At 50.1% G+C, this 19,417-nt stretch overlaps 2 protein-coding genes across 3 annotated transcripts in view; one reads left to right on the forward strand and one right to left on the reverse strand.

Moving 5' to 3' along the window:
• PIWIL3 (piwi like RNA-mediated gene silencing 3) overlaps nt 1-10,295 on the reverse strand; it is a 39,809-nt gene extending 29,514 nt beyond the window's left edge. Inside the window, exon 1 of the mRNA XM_040250965.1 lies at nt 10,158-10,295. Coding sequence (XP_040106899.1) covers nt 10,158-10,224 — 67 coding nt within the window. The 5' untranslated portion in view covers nt 10,225-10,295. The remainder of the gene's footprint in view (nt 1-10,157) is intronic.
• Nucleotides 10,296-10,450: 155 nt separating this feature from the next.
• Nucleotides 10,451-19,417, forward strand: part of SGSM1 (small G protein signaling modulator 1) — a 72,965-nt gene continuing 63,998 nt past the window's right edge. For both annotated transcript variants that reach the window (XM_040250967.1, XM_040250968.1), the window contains exons 1-2: nt 10,451-10,527; nt 10,625-10,668. In XM_040250967.1, the coding sequence (XP_040106901.1) occupies nt 10,509-10,527; nt 10,625-10,668 (63 nt within the window). In that variant the 5' untranslated portion in view covers nt 10,451-10,508. The remainder of the gene's footprint in view (nt 10,528-10,624; nt 10,669-19,417) is intronic.

The following is a 19,417-nucleotide window of genomic DNA, read 5'->3' on the forward strand; positions in this document are numbered from 1 at the left end:
ATGGTGATTGCAGCCATGAAATTAAAAGACACTTACTCCTTGGAAGGAAAGTTATGACCAACCTAGATAGCATATTGAAAAGCAGAGACATTACTTTGCCAACAAAGGTCCATCTAGTCAAGGGTATGGTTTTTCCAGGTCTCTCACATCATGTATGGATGTGAGAGTTGGACTGTGAAGAAAGCTGAATGCTGAAGAATTGATGCTTTTGAACTGTGGTGTTGGAGAAGACTCTTGAGAGTCCCTTGGACTGCAAGGAGATCCAACCAGTCCATCCTAAAGGAGATCAGTCCTGGGTGTTCATTGGAAGGACTGATGCTGAAGCTGAAACTCCAGTACTTTGGCCACCTCATGCGAAGAGCTGACTCATTGGAAAAGACTCTGATGCTGGGAAGGATTGGGGGCAGGAGAAGAAGGGGACGACAGAGGACGAGATGGTTGGATGGCATCACCGACTCGATGGACATGAGTTTGGGTAAACTCTGGGAGTTGGTGATAGACAGGGAGGCCTGGGGTTCATTGGGTCACAAAGAGTCGGACACGACTGAGCGACTGAACTGAACTGAACTGATATACACTGAAATACTACTCAGCCACAAAAAAAGAACGAATAATGCCATTTGCAGCTGCATGGGTGGCCCTGCTGCTGCTGAGTCGCTTCATTCATGTCCGACTCTGTGGCACCCCATACACGGCAGCCCTAGAGATTACCATACTATCAGAAAGAGGAAGACAAATACAACATGGTATCACTCATATGTTAAATCTAAAATACGACACGAAAGAACGTGAAAGTGTTAGTCGCTCAGTTCTGTCCCACTCTTTTGCAACCCTGTGGACTGCAGCCCGCCAGGCTCCTCCGTCCATGGGATTTCCCAGGCAAGAATACCGGAGCGGGTTGCTGGTGATGGACAGGGAGGCCTGGCGTGCTGTGATTCATGGGGTCGCAAAGAGTCGGACACGACTGAGCGACTGAACTAAACTGAACTGATACACCCAAAAGTGAAGTTGCTGGTAATTCTAAGTTTTTTGGTAACCACCACAGTGTTCCTTAGTGGCTGCAGCATTTTAAATTCCCACCAACTGTGTACAAAGTTAACAATTCCTCCACATCCTCACCAACACTTGTCTTTTGTCTCTTTGATAGCCACCCTTGTGATGGATGTGAGGCGGCACCTCCTTGTAGTCTTCCGTTTGTGTTTACTAACGATTAGCAACGCTGAGCATCTCTTTACATGTTTGTTGCCCACCTGTATATACTTTGGAAATCAAGTCTATTCCACTCCTTTGCACGTTTTTAATTGAAACGTTAGTTTTCTGTTATTGAATTCTGAGTTCCTTATAGATCCTTCCATCGTTCCTGAATGGTATATCCTGAATATTAACTCCTCATGTTGTTTACTCGCTAAGTCGTGTCCAGCTCTTTGCAACCCTATAGACAGTAATTCTCCAGGCTCCTCAGTCCAAAGGATTCTCCAGGCAAGAATAACTGAAGCGAGTTGCCTCTTCCTCCTCCAGGATCTCTTCCCAACCCAAATGTCGAACTCGAGTCTCAGGCATTGGCAGCCAGATTCTTTACCACTGAGCCACCAGGGAAGCCCAACCCCTTATGAATGATTTTCAAATATATTCTCTCATCCTCTCAGTTGCCTTTTTTTAAAAAAACTCTGTGTGCTGTGTCCTTTGATGCAGTTTTAATTTTGATGTAGTCCACTTATATATTTTTATTTTGTTGCTTGTGCTTCTGGTGTCACATCCAGGAAATCGCTGCTGACCTTTGAGGACCTACTTTATAGCACAGGAGACTCTGTTTAATGTTGTGTGGCAGTCTGGGTGGGAGGGAGTTTGGGGGAGAATGGATCCCGGTACATGTATGACGGAGTCCCTTTGCTGTTCACCTGAAACTATCACAACATTGTTTGTAAATCGGCTATACCCCAGTACAAGTAAAAATTTCAATAAAAATAAATAAATACATTTAAAAAGGGGAAAAAAAGAGAAAGCATTGCCAAACCCAATGTCATGTAGGTTTTGCCCCGTTTTGTTCAAGTTTTATAGATTTTTTTGATCAGTTTTGAATTAACTTTTGTATATGGCATAAAATGAGGATCCAACCTGATAATTCTATGAATATTTATGGCATTTCTTCCTGTTTCTCCCACAACCTTGGCCATTACACAAGCTTTCCACTCACTGTCCCTGTGGATGCCTCCACCGAAGCAGCTGTCTGCACCTGGAATACAGAGCCACGAGGTGGCGCTGTTGTCTCCTGTGAATATTGGTGACGCTAACTCTATATCAGCATAATTATGGACTGGGCTTCCGTGATAGCTCAGTTGGTAAAGAATCTGCCTGCAATGCAGGAGATCCCGGTTCTATTTCTGGCTCGGGAAGATCCGCTGGAGAAAGGATAGGCTACCCACTCCAGTATTCTTGGGATTCCCTGTGGCTCAGCTGATAAAGAGTCTGCCAGCAATGCGGGAGACTTGGGTTTGATACCTGGATTGGGACGATCCCCTGGAGAAGGGAGAGGCTACCCACTCCAGTGTTCTGGCCTGGAGAATTCCATGAACTCTATAGTCCATGGGGTCGCAAAGAGTCAGACACGACAGAGTGACTTTGACTTACAATTATAGAATGTGCTGCAATGCAGGAGACCCAAGTTCGATCCTTGGGTCAGGAAGATCCCCTGGAGAAAGGAATGGCTACCTACTCCAGTATTCTTGCCTGGAGAATTCCATGGACAGAGGAGCCTGGCGAGCTACAGTTCATGGGGTCGTAAAAAGTCAGACAATGACTGAGACTGAACGACAAGCACAAACAAGGCCTTTCCATAGGCCTTCGCATCACTTGATCCTCTCAATGACCCGCAGAAGGAGCTGGTAAGTCACAGAGAGGCGAAGTTGCTTACCCAAAGTCACAGAGCTAGGAAGTATCAGAGACAAGATTCGATTCCATAAGCCAGAGGCAGATTTCTGCAGTGAAATTGTTGGTGTACCAACACCAGCTGTCCCTGCCTGGGGAAAGGCTACTTTTTTTTTCCTTTTTTCCTGAAATTAGACGCTTCCTACCATTTAGGTGTTAAAAGATGGTTTTTCTTCTATGAAATATGGAGACAGTAGATTCGTGGTGGCTTTTTGTGTCCTTAGTAACCAAAATTAAAAATTCCTGGAAATTCCCTAAAGGTCCAGTGGTACAGTAAAAGTACAGCACAGGGATAAAGTGATATAATATATGTATATACACACATATTCTTTTTCAGATCCTTTTTCATTATAGGTTATTAGCATTTATTTTAGATATTTATTTAAAATTTTTAAATTATAGTTTATTTACAATATGATCTTAGTTTCAAGTGTATAGCATGGTGATTGAGTTATACATACATATGTAATCTGGTTTTTTTTTTTTCAGATTCTTTTCCATCTATGTGGAAAGAAAATAGGCCTTTTTGAATCAGGAGTTTGTGACGAACCACAGCAAGGTGCTTGCATGGCATTAGGACATTTGAAAAAATTAAAATATGTGCCAGTGGTTGGGGTTCTGTGCTTCCACTGTGGGGGGCACAGGTTCAATTCCTGGTCAGGGAACTAGGATACCACATGGACAGTGCACAGCCTAAATTAATTACTTACTTTAATTAATCCTGTAGGTAGATATTTGTGGCCTCTACAATATTGCTATAGGATTCCTCTTCTAAATAAAAGTAAAATTGCTTTTGGACAACACCACCCATATGTACAAATGTGAGACCATCTTCCCAGGAATAATTGTGCAGTTTAATGAGTTTAATTCCCATACATTTTGCTTTCCTGATTTCATAGGGTCAGAGTCACTTCTTTAGGCCTCCCAAAATCACATTAAGTGGATCTTTTAAGGCCCATGTAGCTTCCCCAAACCGTCTCTTGTAATTCAAAATTTAGTTGTTGAGAGAACGCTTCCAGCCCCAAAATTCTTAAGAACTCCCTAGTTCCTATGAGATAATGGGAGGTGGACTCACTGAAAAGTAAGCCATGAAAGAGGTGCTTCCAGGTGTCAGTGATGTGGGCCCCCTGGTAAGTGGTTCTTTTGTTTTTTTGTGTGTTTGTTTTGCCGACCTGCCCCTTCGCAGCACTCAACACTACAGCAGAAGCGAGTGGGTCCCCGAGAACCACAAGCTGCTGTTGGGGAAGAGACCTGAACACCTGGAACACCCCCTCCCCTGCCAGAACACCCCCATAGTGACCTGGGGACCAACAATAACCCTGTGTTTGCAGGCACAATTGCCCCTCCTTTAAGTCAGGACCCAGGGGCGCATCCAAGCAGAGCCCCCTTGTTGCCAGCAAATAGCCCAGTGACACCAAAGGCAAGGCTGCGCTGAGATGTATGCTCTGGCCTTTACTGCTGGTGACCCTGATTCTGCCAAAGGCACAGTGAGAAGCAGCCTTGTCACTAGGGTCCCGTCGTCACCTGCTCAGGCTTTTTTGGACACAGAACTGTCGAGTCATCACCCAGCTCACTTTCCTCTGGTTTGGGATCCACACTCCCAGGGTCTAAGCAGCAAAAGCTGACCTAAAGAACAGCTTGCTCTAAGAAGCAGCCAGAGCTCAGCTTCCTGCATCCTGGACCTTGCCTCTGGTCTGTCTTTGTTTCTAACACAAACTTATCTCCCTCCAGGAAACTGGAATCCCAAGATCTCAAAGAGTGTGTGAAGAGAAGGAGGGAGGCAGAATAAGGCGGAGCAGAAGACACCTAATGCCCAGATCTTGGTTTTAAAAGCCACACTCCAAACAAAGAAACCAGGCCTTCCTGGAGAAGCAGCTGATTCACAAGGAGGCAAGATTCACAAAACAGGCCAGTACTTCCAATTCCTGCTGAGATCTTACCCCATCGTTTTTTATTATTATCCTTATTACTTTATATTTTGTGAAAAGGTAACATATGTTTATAATAACTTTTTTAAAAGCACACTGCTGGAAAGAGTACACAGTTCAGAGTAAGTCTCCCTTCCCTTACGTCGGTGAAGGGAACAGGACCCATCAGCAGAGAGAACAGAGCCACACACAGCAAGAGAAACTCCATCAGCCTCACACAGCCAGAGATACTGCTGTTTGGCTTGTCCTTTTTTTCTATCAAATCCACCCCCCACTCCCCCACCCCTGTATCTTTCCATCAGCTTAAGTGACTCAGAGCGAGTGTCATTTCTCTCCCAAGAGCCTTGACTGAGATCTGCTTTAGCAGCTCGATAACATACTTGTATCACTTCGCTAAATTAATGATCCTGTGTACACCAAGAATCTCCATAAACACGATGTCATTTGATTCTTATCCTCACAGGTGCACTGGGCGATGAATAGACAAGTAAAATTAACACCTGTCCCATTTTATAGGTGAGAAGACAGACTTGGAGAATAAGGAATGATGTGCAGAAGGCCATGACTCTGAAGCAGGAGCCAGGCATCCTGGAGCCCTCAGAGACCACCGGGAACATTTTTCACTCCCTCCCATCCCCTCCAGGCCTCACTCATAGGCACGTGCTCTGATTGAAGACTTCAATATAAAAGCTGTACCTATAAAACTCTTAGGAGAAAACATAGGGGCAAATAGGCATAATCCTGGTTTTGGATATGGTTTCTTAGATATGGCATCAAAATCACAAGTAATAAAAAATACACAAATTGGACTTCATAAAAACTTAAAACTTAAAAAAAAAACATTTTTGCACTATCTTACTAGGCCACTGTCAAGAAAGAAAAAAGCCTACATAATGGGAGAAAATATTCGCAAATTATATGTGTAATAAGAGTCTAGTATCCAGAATACATAAAGAATTCTCACCAACAAAAAGACAGTTCAGTTTAAAATGAGCAAAAGACTAGAATAAAATTTCTCCAGAAAAGTTTTACAAATGGCTCACAGGCATATGAAAAGATGTACAACATCATTAGTCATTAAGAAAATGCAAATCAAAATCACAGTCAGATACCACTTCACACCCATTGGGATGACTTTAATTTTTAAAAAGGAAAATAGTTTTGGCAAGGATGTGAAAAGAACTGAAATCCTTGTACACTGCTGGTAGTAATATGAAATGGTACAGTCGCTATGGAAAAGAATATGGAGGTTTCTCAAAACATTAAGCATAGAATGGCCATATGACCGATGTCTTTGTCAGCCTGGACTGTTAAAATACCATAGACTGGTTGGCTTATAAACAACAGAGATTTATTTCTCACAGTTCTGAAGGCTAGAAAGTCCACAATCAAGACCCTGACAAATCCAGTGTCTGACGAGAGCTACTTCCTGATTTCCAGATGGCTATCTTCTTGCTGTATTTTCACATGGTAGAAGAGGCCAGAAAGCTCTCCAGGATCTCTTATAAGGGCACTAATCCCATTCATGAGGGATCCATCCCCCTGACCTAATCACCTCCCAAAGGCCCCACCTCCAAATACTGTCACATTGGGGATTAGGTATCAACATGTAAATCTGAAGAGAACATAAACTCTTAACCTGTAGCACCCAGAAATTATACTCCTAGGTATCAAATACCCAAGTTAAAAACATTTGTTCACATAAAATCTTTTACACCAATGTGTACAGCTCTATTCATAGAAGCACTCTATTTAATAAACAGCCAAGAGGTAGAAACCATCCAGATGTCCAGCAACTAATGAATGGAGAAACATACCCACCCATTGTGTGGGTATGTCCACACAACGGAATATTCTTAAGTCATAAAACGGAAAGAAGTACTATGTGCTGTAACATGGATGAACCCCCAAAATATTGCGGTATGTCAAGGAAGCTGGGTATAAGGGCTACATATCGGCTCGTTTAATTTAATGAAATCTCCAGAATAGGCAGACTCATAGGTACAAAAAGCAGATGCGTGGTTGCTGAAAGTTGTGGGGAAGGGGGAAATGGGGAGAGGCTGCTTAATGGGTACAGGGTTTCCTTTTGAGGTGAAGAAGTGTTCTGGAGCTAGAGAGTGGTGATGGCCTCAGCACACTGGGAGTCAATGCCACTGGACTGTCCAGTTTAAACGAGTTACAATGGTGAATGTTATGTGAATATTACCACAATAGATTTAAAAGGCTTGCTGGTGGAGAGAATGTGGGATGAGAAAGTAAGAAGAAAATCGAGGCTCTCTTGGGCTTTTTTAAGGAGTTATGGACTGGAGGAGCCTTAAGCACTGACTGCGTGACGGTCTCCACCACACCCATTCTCTTCTTTGTCTAGGCATGCTCATTCCCACCCCAGGGCCTTCACACCTGCTCTCCCACGTGCCTGGAATGACTGCAATCTGCATTTATTGACATAGAGAGATGTTCATTTTCTAAGTGGAAAAGTAGGTCAGGTTTTTTTTTCTATTCATGTTCATAGAAACAGATGAACACATTCCACGGAATAATTTTATTAGCACAATGTTGTCAACTGCAAGTAACAGAAAACTCTGGGCCAGTGGCTTCACAATGAGGCCACGCCATTGTGCCAGGAATCAGTGTACTGCTCTTCAATTCCAAATTCATTCTTCCACAATAAATGGGACTCTTCAGGGATCTCTGGCCATAAGCCACAGAAGCTGCCTTTGGCTAACTTAAGCAAAAGGCAATAAACTGGAGGGAAAATGGGTTTTCCCAGTGTCCAACGGGGGCTTCTCGGTAATAGTCAGGACTGCGTTAACGTTGTCTCATTTATACTGAGCACGATACTGAGTTTCCTCAGTAGAGGGCGCTAAAGGGACACTGCAGGAGGAACAGGCCTTCCTCACTGGTTCTGGCATTTGCACAAGGGGTCAGCTGCACAGGTATGAGACAAAGCCTAGGTAGCAGTGAGTCAGATGGTGGGATTCTCAGACCCTGAAGAGGGCTTTAGGACCCAGGAAAGATTTCCTGCTCTGATCTCAGGGAGATTGCGACTCAACAAGCTGACCTTCGGTGCCAGCGCCCCTAGTGGTGAGTGGTCTAACTGCAGGAGAGAAAGCCAAGCTCAGGGTCCAAGTTCAGTCAATTCAATCGCTTAGTCCTGTCCGGCTCTTTGCGACCCCATGAATCACAGCACGCCAGGCCTCCCTGTCCATCACCACCTCCCGGAGTTCACTCAGACTCCTGTCCATTGAGTTGGTAATGGCATCCAACCATCTCATCCTCTGTCGTTCCCTTCTCCTCCTGCCTTCAATCTTTTCCAATGAGTCAACTCTTCACATGAGGTGGCCAAAGTACTGGAGTTTCTTTTTTATTTATTTATTTATTTATTTTTTTAGTACTGGAGTTTCTTTTCAGCATCATTCCTTCCAAAGAACACTCAGGACTAATCTCCTTTAGAATGGACTGGTTGGATCTCCTTGCAGTCCAAGGGATGCTCAAGAGTCTTCTCCAACATCACACAGTTCAAAAGCATCAATTCTTCGGCGCTCAGCTTTCTTCACAGTCCAACTCTCACATCCATACATAGCCTTGACTTGACTATAACGTTCCTTCCAAGGAGTAAACGTCAATTAATTAATTAATTAATTTCATGGCTGCAATCACCATCTGCAGTGATTTTGGAGCCCCCCAAAAATAAAAAACTGAGTCCGGGTCCAAAAACCTGAGCAAATCCAGGTCCCACAGATGCCCATCTTCCTGTTGCCGCTAAAGCAAGCTTCATCAAATCCTTCCTTTTGGAAGAAAAGCTCCAGGTTTTCAAGGAAGGATCAGTACAAGTCACCTTCCCATGCTTTGAGCTTGGTAGGAGAAGGAAAACTCCCAGGTGGCGCTAGTGGTAAAGAACCCGCCTGCCAGTACAGGAGACCTAAGGGGTCCCATCCCTGGACTGGGAAGATCCCCTGGAGGAGGGCACAACAACCCACTCCAGTATTCTTGCCTGGACGATCCCACGGACAGAGGAGCCTAGCGGGCTACAGTCCATGGGGTCGCCAAGAGTTGGACACGACTGAAGCATGTTAACACACACGAGCGAGAGAGAAGGAAAAACACGCGTTTAGGAAACACACACCAACGTGGGGCTTGGGTGCCCTACTTTTCTAAAGTAACTCCATCATCTTAGGGGCACAGTCAAGAACAGAACCCCTGGATCAGTCTCTTGGGCCCTGAGGTCAGAATTCTGACTGCTGTTCACTTGGTTGGTAGGTATTTTTGCTAACAAGCAACTGTTCCCCATTCTCTGGGCTCCAAAGGGACCCACCACACCTGCACTGGAGATGGTGGGGTGGTAGGAGTGTGAATGAGGCTGCCCTCCCCCAGCAGGGGGCAGGCGTGTGACCCAGGCCAGACCAAGCAGATGCTCCCTTTCTGCAACAGGACCTCAAACAGATGGAGCTCCTATCACCTGAGTGGTGGTGCCCTAAACACCCTGTCTCTCAGATGATTGTTCACGTCTCTCTTGCTGGCCTTCCAGCGCTGCCTTGGTTTCACCCTGTTCCTGAGTACTCCAGCCTCCCTTGGACTCTGGGAATGCCTGTCATCCTTCCAGTCTATTCCGTTTTGCAAAGTTAGCCAAAGTCAGCACCAGTGACTTATGGCCAAAGGGCCCCCTGACGTTGACAAACGGAAAAGAGGGGACTCTGGATCCACAGCTGGATATACTGGAGTGGAGCTGGCATCCTGGAATACCGGAGTGGGTTGCCATTCCCTTCTCCAGGGGATCTTCCCAACCTCTGGTTGGAACCTGTGTCTCTTATGTCTCCTGCTTTGGCAGGCGGGTTCTTTACCACTAGCGCCACCCGGGAAGCCCGTCATCGGCGACTTCTTGGAGGATTCAGTCTTTTTGCTGGTGGAGGGTGTGAAATATTTATTATGAGCACTACCAAAATGTGACAGAGACACAAAGCGAGTCGACGCCCCTGGGGAAATGGCACAGACAGACGTGCTGGATGCAGGGTTGCCACAGACTTTCCATTTGTAAAAAGCCAAACCTGCAATCGGTAAAGTGCAGTAAAGCAAAGCACTATAAAAAGAAGTATGCCTACAGTAGTCCTAGTAGTAATAATCCCTTGGGGCTGCCGGCCCTTTTTCCCTGGGTGTGTGTTAAGTGCTTTACATTCAGGACTTCCTTTAAATCTCATATCATTCCTATGAGGTGATCAAACTATATCCATTTTAAAGAGGAGAAAACAGGCTAGGAGACTGTAGGTAGTAGCCCCCCACGCTCGCGCCCCACCGCCACATCCGAACCTGGCACACCGCAGAGAGTGAACAAGTGATGATGTCTTTCCCGGCCCCATAGAAGGAGGGTGGGCATGGAAGTGGTCGTGGTGGTGGGTTTCCCCTTGGGAGGGAGGTGCAGGCGCCGGCTCCTCGGGTCGCGCGGGACCGAGGGTGTGCGCCCGACGCGGAGGAGCCTCTGGGAGGACCTGGGCCGCCCGGCCTGGCTCCCGGGAGGGTGGGGCGGCCGCGGCGGGGCCTGACGTCTGGCGCCTGGACCGTCACTCGGCGCTCGCCCCGCCCCGCCGCGGCTGCAGCAGGCAAGTAGAGCGCCCGGGAGCCGCCGCCGCCACCCGGACTCGGATCGCCGCGCGCGCAGCCATGGCTTCGGGGCTGGCGGGTAAGGGGGCGCAGGGTGCGGGGGCGGGGGGAAGGCAGCTCCGCAGCGCGGGCCGCAGCCCTGGGCTGAGCGGCCGCCCTCCCGTCTCACCCCACAGAGGCGGAGACCCGGCAGAGGCTGCTGCGCACGGTCAAGAAGGAGGTGAGTGCCGGGCGGAGGCGGGCGGCGCGACCCCCGGGGAGGGGGCCGCCGCAACCACCCCCAGGGAAGCGTCTCCAAAAGACGCGTGGCCAGCTGGGGAGGGTTGTCCACCTGGGTGGGGGCTAACCTCCCGCAGGGCTAGAAGCAGGTGAGTTTGGGGGTGGGAGTAGGGGGCTAGGGGGCCCTGGGTGTTTTTATGCTGTGTACAGGAGCAACTGCTGCGTGAGGGCCCTCCAGGTGGGGGGGCATACCTGGATGTGTCTCGGTAGGACCCCCTCTTATGGAAGAGCAGGTGGGTGGGTCTCATCAAGGTGAAACGCACCTGGGGCGGGGGGGTTGCTGCTGTCAGGGCTTGTTGAGTCGGGGAGGCCTGGATGGGGCTGCAGGCAGTGGACTAGACTTCCAGAAGGGGGGAAATTCACTTTGGGAAAATAAAGCTTCCTACACACACCCCTCCCCTAAATTCAGTCCTTGGAGCCACGAGGAGCTCGGGGGACTCCTTCCCTGAGAGTCCCAGGCCAGTGGGTTAAGTCCACTTGTAGGCATGTGTGCCTGCTCTCCTGGCAGGCAGGGTCCCCTGACCCCCCCCCCACTCTGGCAGGAAGGTGAGAATTAGTCAGGGTTCAGCTGCCCCTCTGACCCTTCACTCTCCCTGGGGTTAGCCCAGTCTAGCCTTCAGAGTTAATAGTTCATGACTTCTCACAGAGCAAGAGAATCTATAGTGATGGGTGCCTAGGGAAGCATTTAGATACCTGGACTCTGTGTGTGTGTGTGTGTGTACACACACATGCCTGTGTGAGTGAGGACATGTAGCTGTATGTGTATCTGAGCACATCCACGCATCTCCCTGGAGATATGTAAGTGTATCCCTGTGTGTCCATGCATCTGTGTGTTTATCTGTTTTTCTGATTCGGATGTGTATCTGTGTGATGCAGGAATCTGTGAATGAGTGAGCCAGTGGCTGTGTCTGTGCGTGTGACATGGGACGGCGTGAATCTGTGTGTGGATGAGTGAGGCTGCGGCCGTGTGTGTGTGCATCCCCCATGTCACTCTGCATCCCACCACCCGGGACCCCATCACTGCCGAGCACGCCTCACCTCTGCTTTCTGAGCACTCAGCTCTCGACGGAGGGGGCTGGCCTGGTCCTGTGCCTCCGGGTGTGTTGAGGGTGTTGGTATCTGGGGGCAGTGCTGACCACCAAAAAGGCCCTCCCCGCACGGTGGCAGCCAGCCAGCCACCAAGGGCAGTCTCAGGCCTGGGACCTGTTGCTGCCCCTCCCCCCCCGGGGAGCGTGGGCGTGTGTCTGTGTGTGTCTTCGTGTGTGGCACGTCCCGCTGTTGCTGAAAGAATCCGCTCCAGGCTGATTGCACATTCTAGTGTCTCTGAGTAAGGAGACATACACATGAAATCCCTCAGAAAGGCCCAGAACTTTTACACTCACAGAGACCCCTGTGGGGACCTGAAGAGAGCTCTGTCTAGACCCTCTTTCCATCGAGCACTACACGTTCGGATGACTGTTTCAGGCGAGAGTGGGTATAGACCGCCCCCTCCAAAGCCTTCAGAGTAAAACCCTGCAATTTTTGTGTTCGTCGTTTCATTAAACCCAGATGTTCTATGTGCTCTCCATGTGTTTTCACCCAGAATGGCTGTGTTTTTAAGGACATGGTTCCACTGAGGGTCGGGGGCTGGGGTGGGGGGCGTGGGGGGCACAGCTACAAGCAGAAGAGATTGTGAGCATGTTGCAGGGAGTGATTTCTGCTCTGGGCAGGCCTCCAGCTGAGCCCTAAACCCAGCTCTGCCACCAGCTCCCTCAATGCCCTTGCAAGTTCCTTCCCCTCTCGAGGACTCAGTTTCTCCATGTCTGGAGGAGGAAGCATTGGTCCGGTGTCCTTGGAGGTTCCATCCATGTCAGTCTGCTTTGGGCTATTGGCCAGGTTGGGGGGGACACTTTCCCCCTGGTGATCAAAGGCTGTACTTTCTCCTGTGAGCCGCTGAGTTTGGTGATTGGGATGAGCTTTCTGCCTGACTGGAGGCCGAGGCCATCTGGTCTAAGGGACCTCTTGGCATCCCGCTCGTTGCCTGGGCTGGGGTGGGTGGGGTTGCAGAGGCAGACCTGGCAAGTCTGGTCAAGAACTCAAGTATCCATTGACCCTGAAGTGCAATCAGAGGGCAGGACTTCGCAAGCTGATGGCTGATTCTAAATTTTGCATTTCTCTAGGCTCATCATTGTGGTAATTAGTGCTTCCACTTCCTGGAGGCTACTCTAAGCTGTATCCTGTGTGCACAGTAATTCTATGAGGTCAGTGAAGTTTTCCCCGTTTTACAGACACAGAAACTGAGGCTCACAGAGGAGGAGTGAGTTCCTCATGAACACACAGCCCAGAAGGGACAGACCCTCCCAATCCTGGTCTGGCATCAGAGCCAGGCTCTTACCCCCTAAATCACAAACATGCTCATTCACGTCTACACGGCACCACAATCTCAGTGTGTGTGGGTGCTATAATTTCCATTTTATAGATGAGAAAACTGGCCCAGAGAGAGGGAGCGAGAGAGGGAGGGACACAGAACCAGTAAAGGGGAACAGTTTTCTGTCTCTGAGCCCCCTCTTCAGCATGGGTAACCCCCCAAGGGTATGGAGACAAATCCAGCCACACACACGCCCCCCCAAAGCCGACCTCCTCTCTCCTTCCTCTGACCACCTCCTCGGGGAGCATCTCCAATGGGAAGGCAAAGGGGAGCTCTTTGCTTAGAAAACTAGGAGTCAAGTCTTCCTTCCCTGCACCCTCTGGGTTCGAAGCCACATCCCTGCCTGTCGCAGCCTTGCCCAGAGGTGCCTCCCCTCCTTCTTTCTGGAATGGGGCAGCTTAACAGCAAGTTTCTACAGGTAAGCCAGGCGGGTCTGCAAGCTTTTGCCTGAGCCACTGAAGCCACAAAGGCTGGCAGAGGCTGTGGGGCTGGAAGCTCTGTCGAGTGCTGACTCGGCCGGGCTCTGCGGATCCCACGGTGAACTAGATTGGCTGAGTCCTCTTGGGGCTGACACTCCAGTATGGTGGACAGACCCTGACAGACATCCTGGGGGGTAATGTAACTGCAGGGTGTGCACCAAGGTCTAGAGGAGAAGCAAGCATCGCTTGGCATTACAAGAGCATGTATCCAGATGTAACTGCATGCAGGTGGCTCAGGAAGGCTTCCTGGAGGAAGTGGTGTTTAAGAAGCTGTGTGAAGGATAAGTAGGCTTTTTAGGTGAAGGTATGAGGTGGTGGGAGACAGAGGAAAAATGATTCCTGGCAGAGGGAACTGCACATGCAAAGACTTTGTAGCTGGAGGGAGAACCACAAACTTGGAGGAATGGGCATGGGGAGGTGGGGAGGGGGGACTTGGAAATGGCTAGAGTCCAGAGGGCTGCACACAGAGGAGCCAGAGCATGTGGTCCTATCCTAAAAGCAAGAGGAAAGGAGTGGGGAGGACATGAGGAATATGGAAAGAAGAGGGTGGAGCTGAAACTGATTGCATCAGTTGTGCAATCTTGGACAAGCATCTGTCTTTACCTTCACACGTCTGGATTCTAGTTTATTCGTAATGGGGATGAAAATTACTCACCTGTCAGTATAAACCATGTGAAAACACCCACCATGTTAGCCTGAGCTTCTCCAGGACAGGAATCTTTTTTTTTTTTTTAAACTGTCTCCCTCCCCAGGGACAGCTGGGGTACAGGATGGCCTCAGCATGATTTCCTCCAGTCAAATCCAGCCACTCTCTCCTGGCTCCTTCCTGGCTCCCTTAGCCCTCCCCTCCTTGCCCCTCCCCACCTCCACCCCTTTAATTTTGTTTTGGTTCCCAGAGCAGCAGGGACTGGCTTCCCGTTGCCATGACGACTGCCATTAAAGGAGCCAGCCACGTGACACGGGTTGATAACGGAAGCAAAGTGACTAACTGCATTGTTTTCCTGCCTCTTGGCTGGGCCTGCTTGGCCTCTTAACTGGAGGGGAGAAGGCAGGGGCTTGTGGGTCTGCAGAGAGACCCCAGGCAAGAGTCTGGGGATGGGAGGAAGCCACGTTTAGCTCTGCTTCCTGGAGCTCGTGCGAGGGCTGTTCCGGGGGGGCCATCGTCACAGAGGCTGAGCCGGGCTTGTTTGGGGAGCTGAACCTCCCCACCCGTGAGTGGGCGATCAGGGCAGGAGGGTGGGACATGCTGAGAAGGTTGGAGGAAGTCAAGAAGGAAAACAGGGATGTTAGCAACAGGACCCTGCGGTGGTGTCCCTCTAACCCAGGGGCTCTTGAGGAAGGAGGGGGGACAGTTTTGCTTCCCAGGTAGGATTGCCAGATAGCACACAGGTCATACAGTTAAATTCAAATTCAAGATAAACAATGAATAGTCTTTTGGAATAAATATGCATCGCTAAATCTGGCAGCCTTACCCCCCACCCACTGGGACATTTGGCAACGTCTGGAGATGTCTTCAGTTGTCAGAGCTGGAGATGCTCTGGCATCTAGAGGGGAGAGACCAGAAATGCTGCTCAGCATCCTGAAAGCGCAGCACAGCCCCCGTCACGAGGAAGTTTGCAGCTCAGAATAGCACAGCTGGGCTGAGTGGTCCCTAGATGCTTACCTCCTTCCCCCCTCACGACAGATAGCCCTGACAGGGAGACCTACCACCTCCTCTGCTGGGTACAAGAGGAACTGGAGGCATGGAGATGGTCACACGGCTGGCGGGTGGAGAAGCCAGGATTCAGATCCCGCTTTGCCAGGATCTGGAGGACGGCCTCATGGCCCCTCATTCCCAGAGGGCAGAGGTTGGGAACCACAAGCTTCAGCAGAGCCCCTAGAAGCCAGCTGGGGGTTCCGATGTGTGTAGGGGAAGGAGATGAGTCACGAGAGGTCCACGAGTCCCAGCCTGTGCAGCGCTGTGAATGCTTGGCTGCAGCATCTGCCCCCTCAGAGAGTGGGGAGCCCTGGAAGATCTGTGAGCAGGGGAGGGTCTTGCTTGGAGCTGCACCTCAGGAGGCTTCAACTGGCAGCAAGGGCCGGTGCGGACCTTTCCTGGCAGCTCTTAGGAGACCTCCTCTCTCCTTCCCACAAACATTTCTTGAGCATCTACTAGGCGCCAGGCACTGTTGCAGGAAGATTGAGAAACGAACAAAAACAACATCCCTGCTCACAGGCTCTTGAGAAGCTGTGCTCAGTCGTGGCCGACTCTGTGCGACCCCGTGGACTGTAGCCCACCAGGCTCCTGTGTGCGTGGGATTCTCCAGGCAAGAATACTGGAGTGGGTGGCCGTGCCCTCCTCCAGGGGATCTTCCCGACCCAAGGGTCGAACCTGCGTTTCCTGCATTGGCGGGTGTGTTCCTTACCACTAGCACCACCTGGGAAGCTCTATTGTGAAGCTTAAGAAATACATAATAAATAGGTATTAGACGCAGCGGGAGCTGGGAGGAAGATAAAGCAGGCAAGGATGTGGAGCGTGGTGGGAAGCGGGCTCCAGAGGTGACCCTCAAGGGCGGCTTCTCTGACGAGGTGACGTTGAGCAGAGTCCTGCCGGGCAGACATCCGTGGCAAGGGTGTCCCTGACAGAGGGAACAGCAAGCACAAAGGCCTTGAGAGGGGATCAGCGACTCGCCAGGAGGCCAGCAAGGCTGCAGCAGAGTGAAAAAGAACGGAGGAGGAGGAGATGGAACAGGCGGCCGGTCGTGCAGGGCCTGTGGCCCTCGGAAGCTTGGGCTTTTACTCTGAGTGAGATGGAAGCTGGTGTGGGTGGGGGGCGGGGAGGCGTTGATCACGAGAGGAGTGTGAATTCACCTACGCGTGGCCGCCAGATGGGCAGTACGTGGAGGGACAAATGAGGATTCAAAGTGGTTAGGCAAGAGAGGAAACTCCCGTCTTATATTTTCTGAGCTTTCCATTCTTGGGCCGGAAATCACAGCCCCACACTCCCCGCCGGGCCAAGTGCAGGTTCCAGAAACGCTGGCCCGATGGAAGGAATGGCAGCAGGAACACTGGCTGGGATATTCTGGGGGCGCTCTGATGCTAACAGGGTTGACTCAACTCAGTTCACGTGTGTTGTGTTCTCAGGCTTAAGACGGCAGAAGTGCTCATGAATAATGCAGCCATATCTGCACGTGGCCCGGTTTGATGCTTGTTTTCGCGTATCTGGCAATGCGGCTTCCTGGAGCTTTTGATAGTGGTGGGCTTGGGGACAGTGTGACAGGGGTGTTGGGAGGGATGCTGGCTTTCCTGCTTAAGTGTAGTCTGCCTGGGTCCCCCTGCAGTAACCTCCTGGGGGCCTCAGGAGAGGGTGCTGGTTGGCACGTGGGAAAAGGCATTTCTGCCTCCTCGCCACATTGGGCCCACAGTTGTTGGCTGCAGACTCCAGGATGGGAGGTGAGGACACCCGAGTCCTTGTCCCCACGCTGACCCTAACAGTCTGTGGCCTCCTAGCAGGCCCCTTCTCCCTGTCTCGTTCTTCTGCTTTCTAAGCGGATTCTGAGAACCTCCAGCCATCTGATTTGGCCGGCATCACTTTCTGAGGGCCAAGTCTCCCCCGTGTTTTCTCTACTCTGAATTTGCCAAGTCTGTATTTAAGACTTATTAAAAAAAAACTCAGTAGCTGATAAGACTTTTAGGGAGCCTTCACTCAAGGAAAACAAGGGCTGACTAAAGCCACTCTAATGGAATAAAGATTTTAAAAAGAAAAAAAAAAAAGAACAGCATTTACTGGGCATTTTATATGAGTGACCTCACTTAAGGATCTCAGTGCCCACTGAAGTGGATAAAATGTTTTCCCTAACAGGGACAGATACTGGGGCACAAAAGATGACAAGTACCTTGCCTGCAGTCACGGAGATTGTCAGTGGTACTGCTTGGGAGTCTGGCTCCAGAATCCTGCTCTGTATCATTGCGGAGCCCAAACCAGTGACCCACATGTGGTTGTGAGCGACGCCGGAGGTGTGGAGCTGGGGATAAGGCCAAGCTTTGAAAGCAGACAGCCTTGAGTTCAGGTCACAGCCCTGCCCTTTAGGGGCTGCGGGAACCTCTCGGACTTGAGTTTCCTCGTGTATCAGTCCGCTGAGGCATCACCCACCGCTCTGTTGTGCTATCACGGGAGCGTTCTTTGTGGAGGGACCAGGCACAGTGCTTGACTCACCCACTTAAGAGTGAGATAGAACCCAGTTCAGCGCGAGAAGGACATTTTGCTGCCCTTTCTGGTCACACTGAACTTGCAGACGCCCTCAGCGTGGGATCGTGCGCTTCTTGGGTCAGCCTGGGGCTAAGGGGGTGAGGGGCAGGGCCAGGGCCACAGGAGGGGTGCTGTGGACAGGGTGGGGGCATGTTTGGGGATCCAGAGGGACTGAGCCCCGTGAGTAGGAGTCCGGGAAGCTGAGTCTTGACTGATGGCATCACCATCCTGGGGTGGGCAGCTGGAGCGCCCCTCTGTGTCTGGACACTCCTCGATCCCCAGTGGAGGTAATCCCTCTGCCTCAGGAGGTTGGAAACCCTCGTGAGCCTGCCGGCCCTGCCGCTTAGGCACTGTGAGCCCCTGGGTGAGGCGGCTAGGAGGGCTGGACTCAAGTGGGCGTGGATGGCATATTTTCCTTTCTTTTAGTGGTGCAAGAAGATAGGAGATGAATAGTTTTTGCTTGGAGGTTTATTTGGTGCTTTTTCTTTGCAAAATCTTGAAGGAATTCAGTTTCTGGGTGTTTGTAAAGGACAGTGACAGGACCTTTTGCAGTAGACCTCCATACAAAAGTCGGATAACTGAAGCCCCAGGAGATCAAGGGGCTTGGTGATACTTGCAGTGTTCAGTGAATTCTCCTCTAATTATTATTTAGTGCATTATGTTGAAATAGAAAATTAGAGTTAGAGCAGCTATTATTTTTCTTTTTTAAAAAAAAGAAATAAAGACATCTTTACCACTACCATTTATTAAATACTAAGTGCTTAGCTCTGGCTCATTTAATCCACAAAGCTGTCTTCCTTTAGGGTAGGTACAGACTGCAGCTCCTCTTTACTGATGAAGAAACTGAAGCTCAGAGAGGTTAAGAAACCAGACTAAGTAAGGGCACACAGCTGTGAAGCAGCACAGCTGGGAATTTTAGCCAGCCCCACCCATTTCAAGTTGGATCATAACTTGTAACAAAACTAGTTCAGGAAATAAATAAATCTAAAAATATAAAACAGAAAGGGAAAGAGAGGCTAAGAAGTGGATATATTGGTGCAAGGGTTTGGGAAACTGTGGAGTGACCCGCTTTAGGTACGGCTGTATCCAGGGGTTCCAATGATGTCCTCTCCATCTCTCTGCGCTGCTTTTTTCCTCTATGTAAGCCTTATGCCCTGTCTGTCTCTATGGGGAGGTCGAGTGTTGCTCAGCCGCTCTCAGGGCACAATCTGCCAGCTTGGCATCAACAGAAACCAAGCTTCCCCTTCCCTGTGGTTCTAGCGGAAGTCTCAGGATTAGATCTCACGGGACCAGCTGGGTCGTGTGCTCTTTTTGGGCCAATGGCCGCGGTACGGATTCCTCCGACTGGTCAAGCCTGGGAGGGCAAAGTGTGGAGTCAGCCCTGTGAGAGTAAAGGAGGGGGCCCAGAGGAGAGTCGAGGCGAAACGTCCAGACAGGGAGGTGGATCTCCGGCCAGGAAACCACAGGCGTCCACCTCGACAGCCTGAGGGCGCGGCATTTGGAGCTCAGCCCCTCCCGGTGGAAGCTGCCTCTCTGATTCACTGTGCCTGGCTGTGATCCCGGTGCTGCCTGGTGA

Source organism: Oryx dammah, unplaced genomic scaffold (genome assembly GCF_014754425.2).
Source record: "Oryx dammah isolate SB20612 unplaced genomic scaffold, SCBI_Odam_1.1 HiC_scaffold_12, whole genome shotgun sequence".
NCBI classification, from domain to species: domain Eukaryota; kingdom Metazoa; phylum Chordata; class Mammalia; order Artiodactyla; family Bovidae; genus Oryx; species Oryx dammah.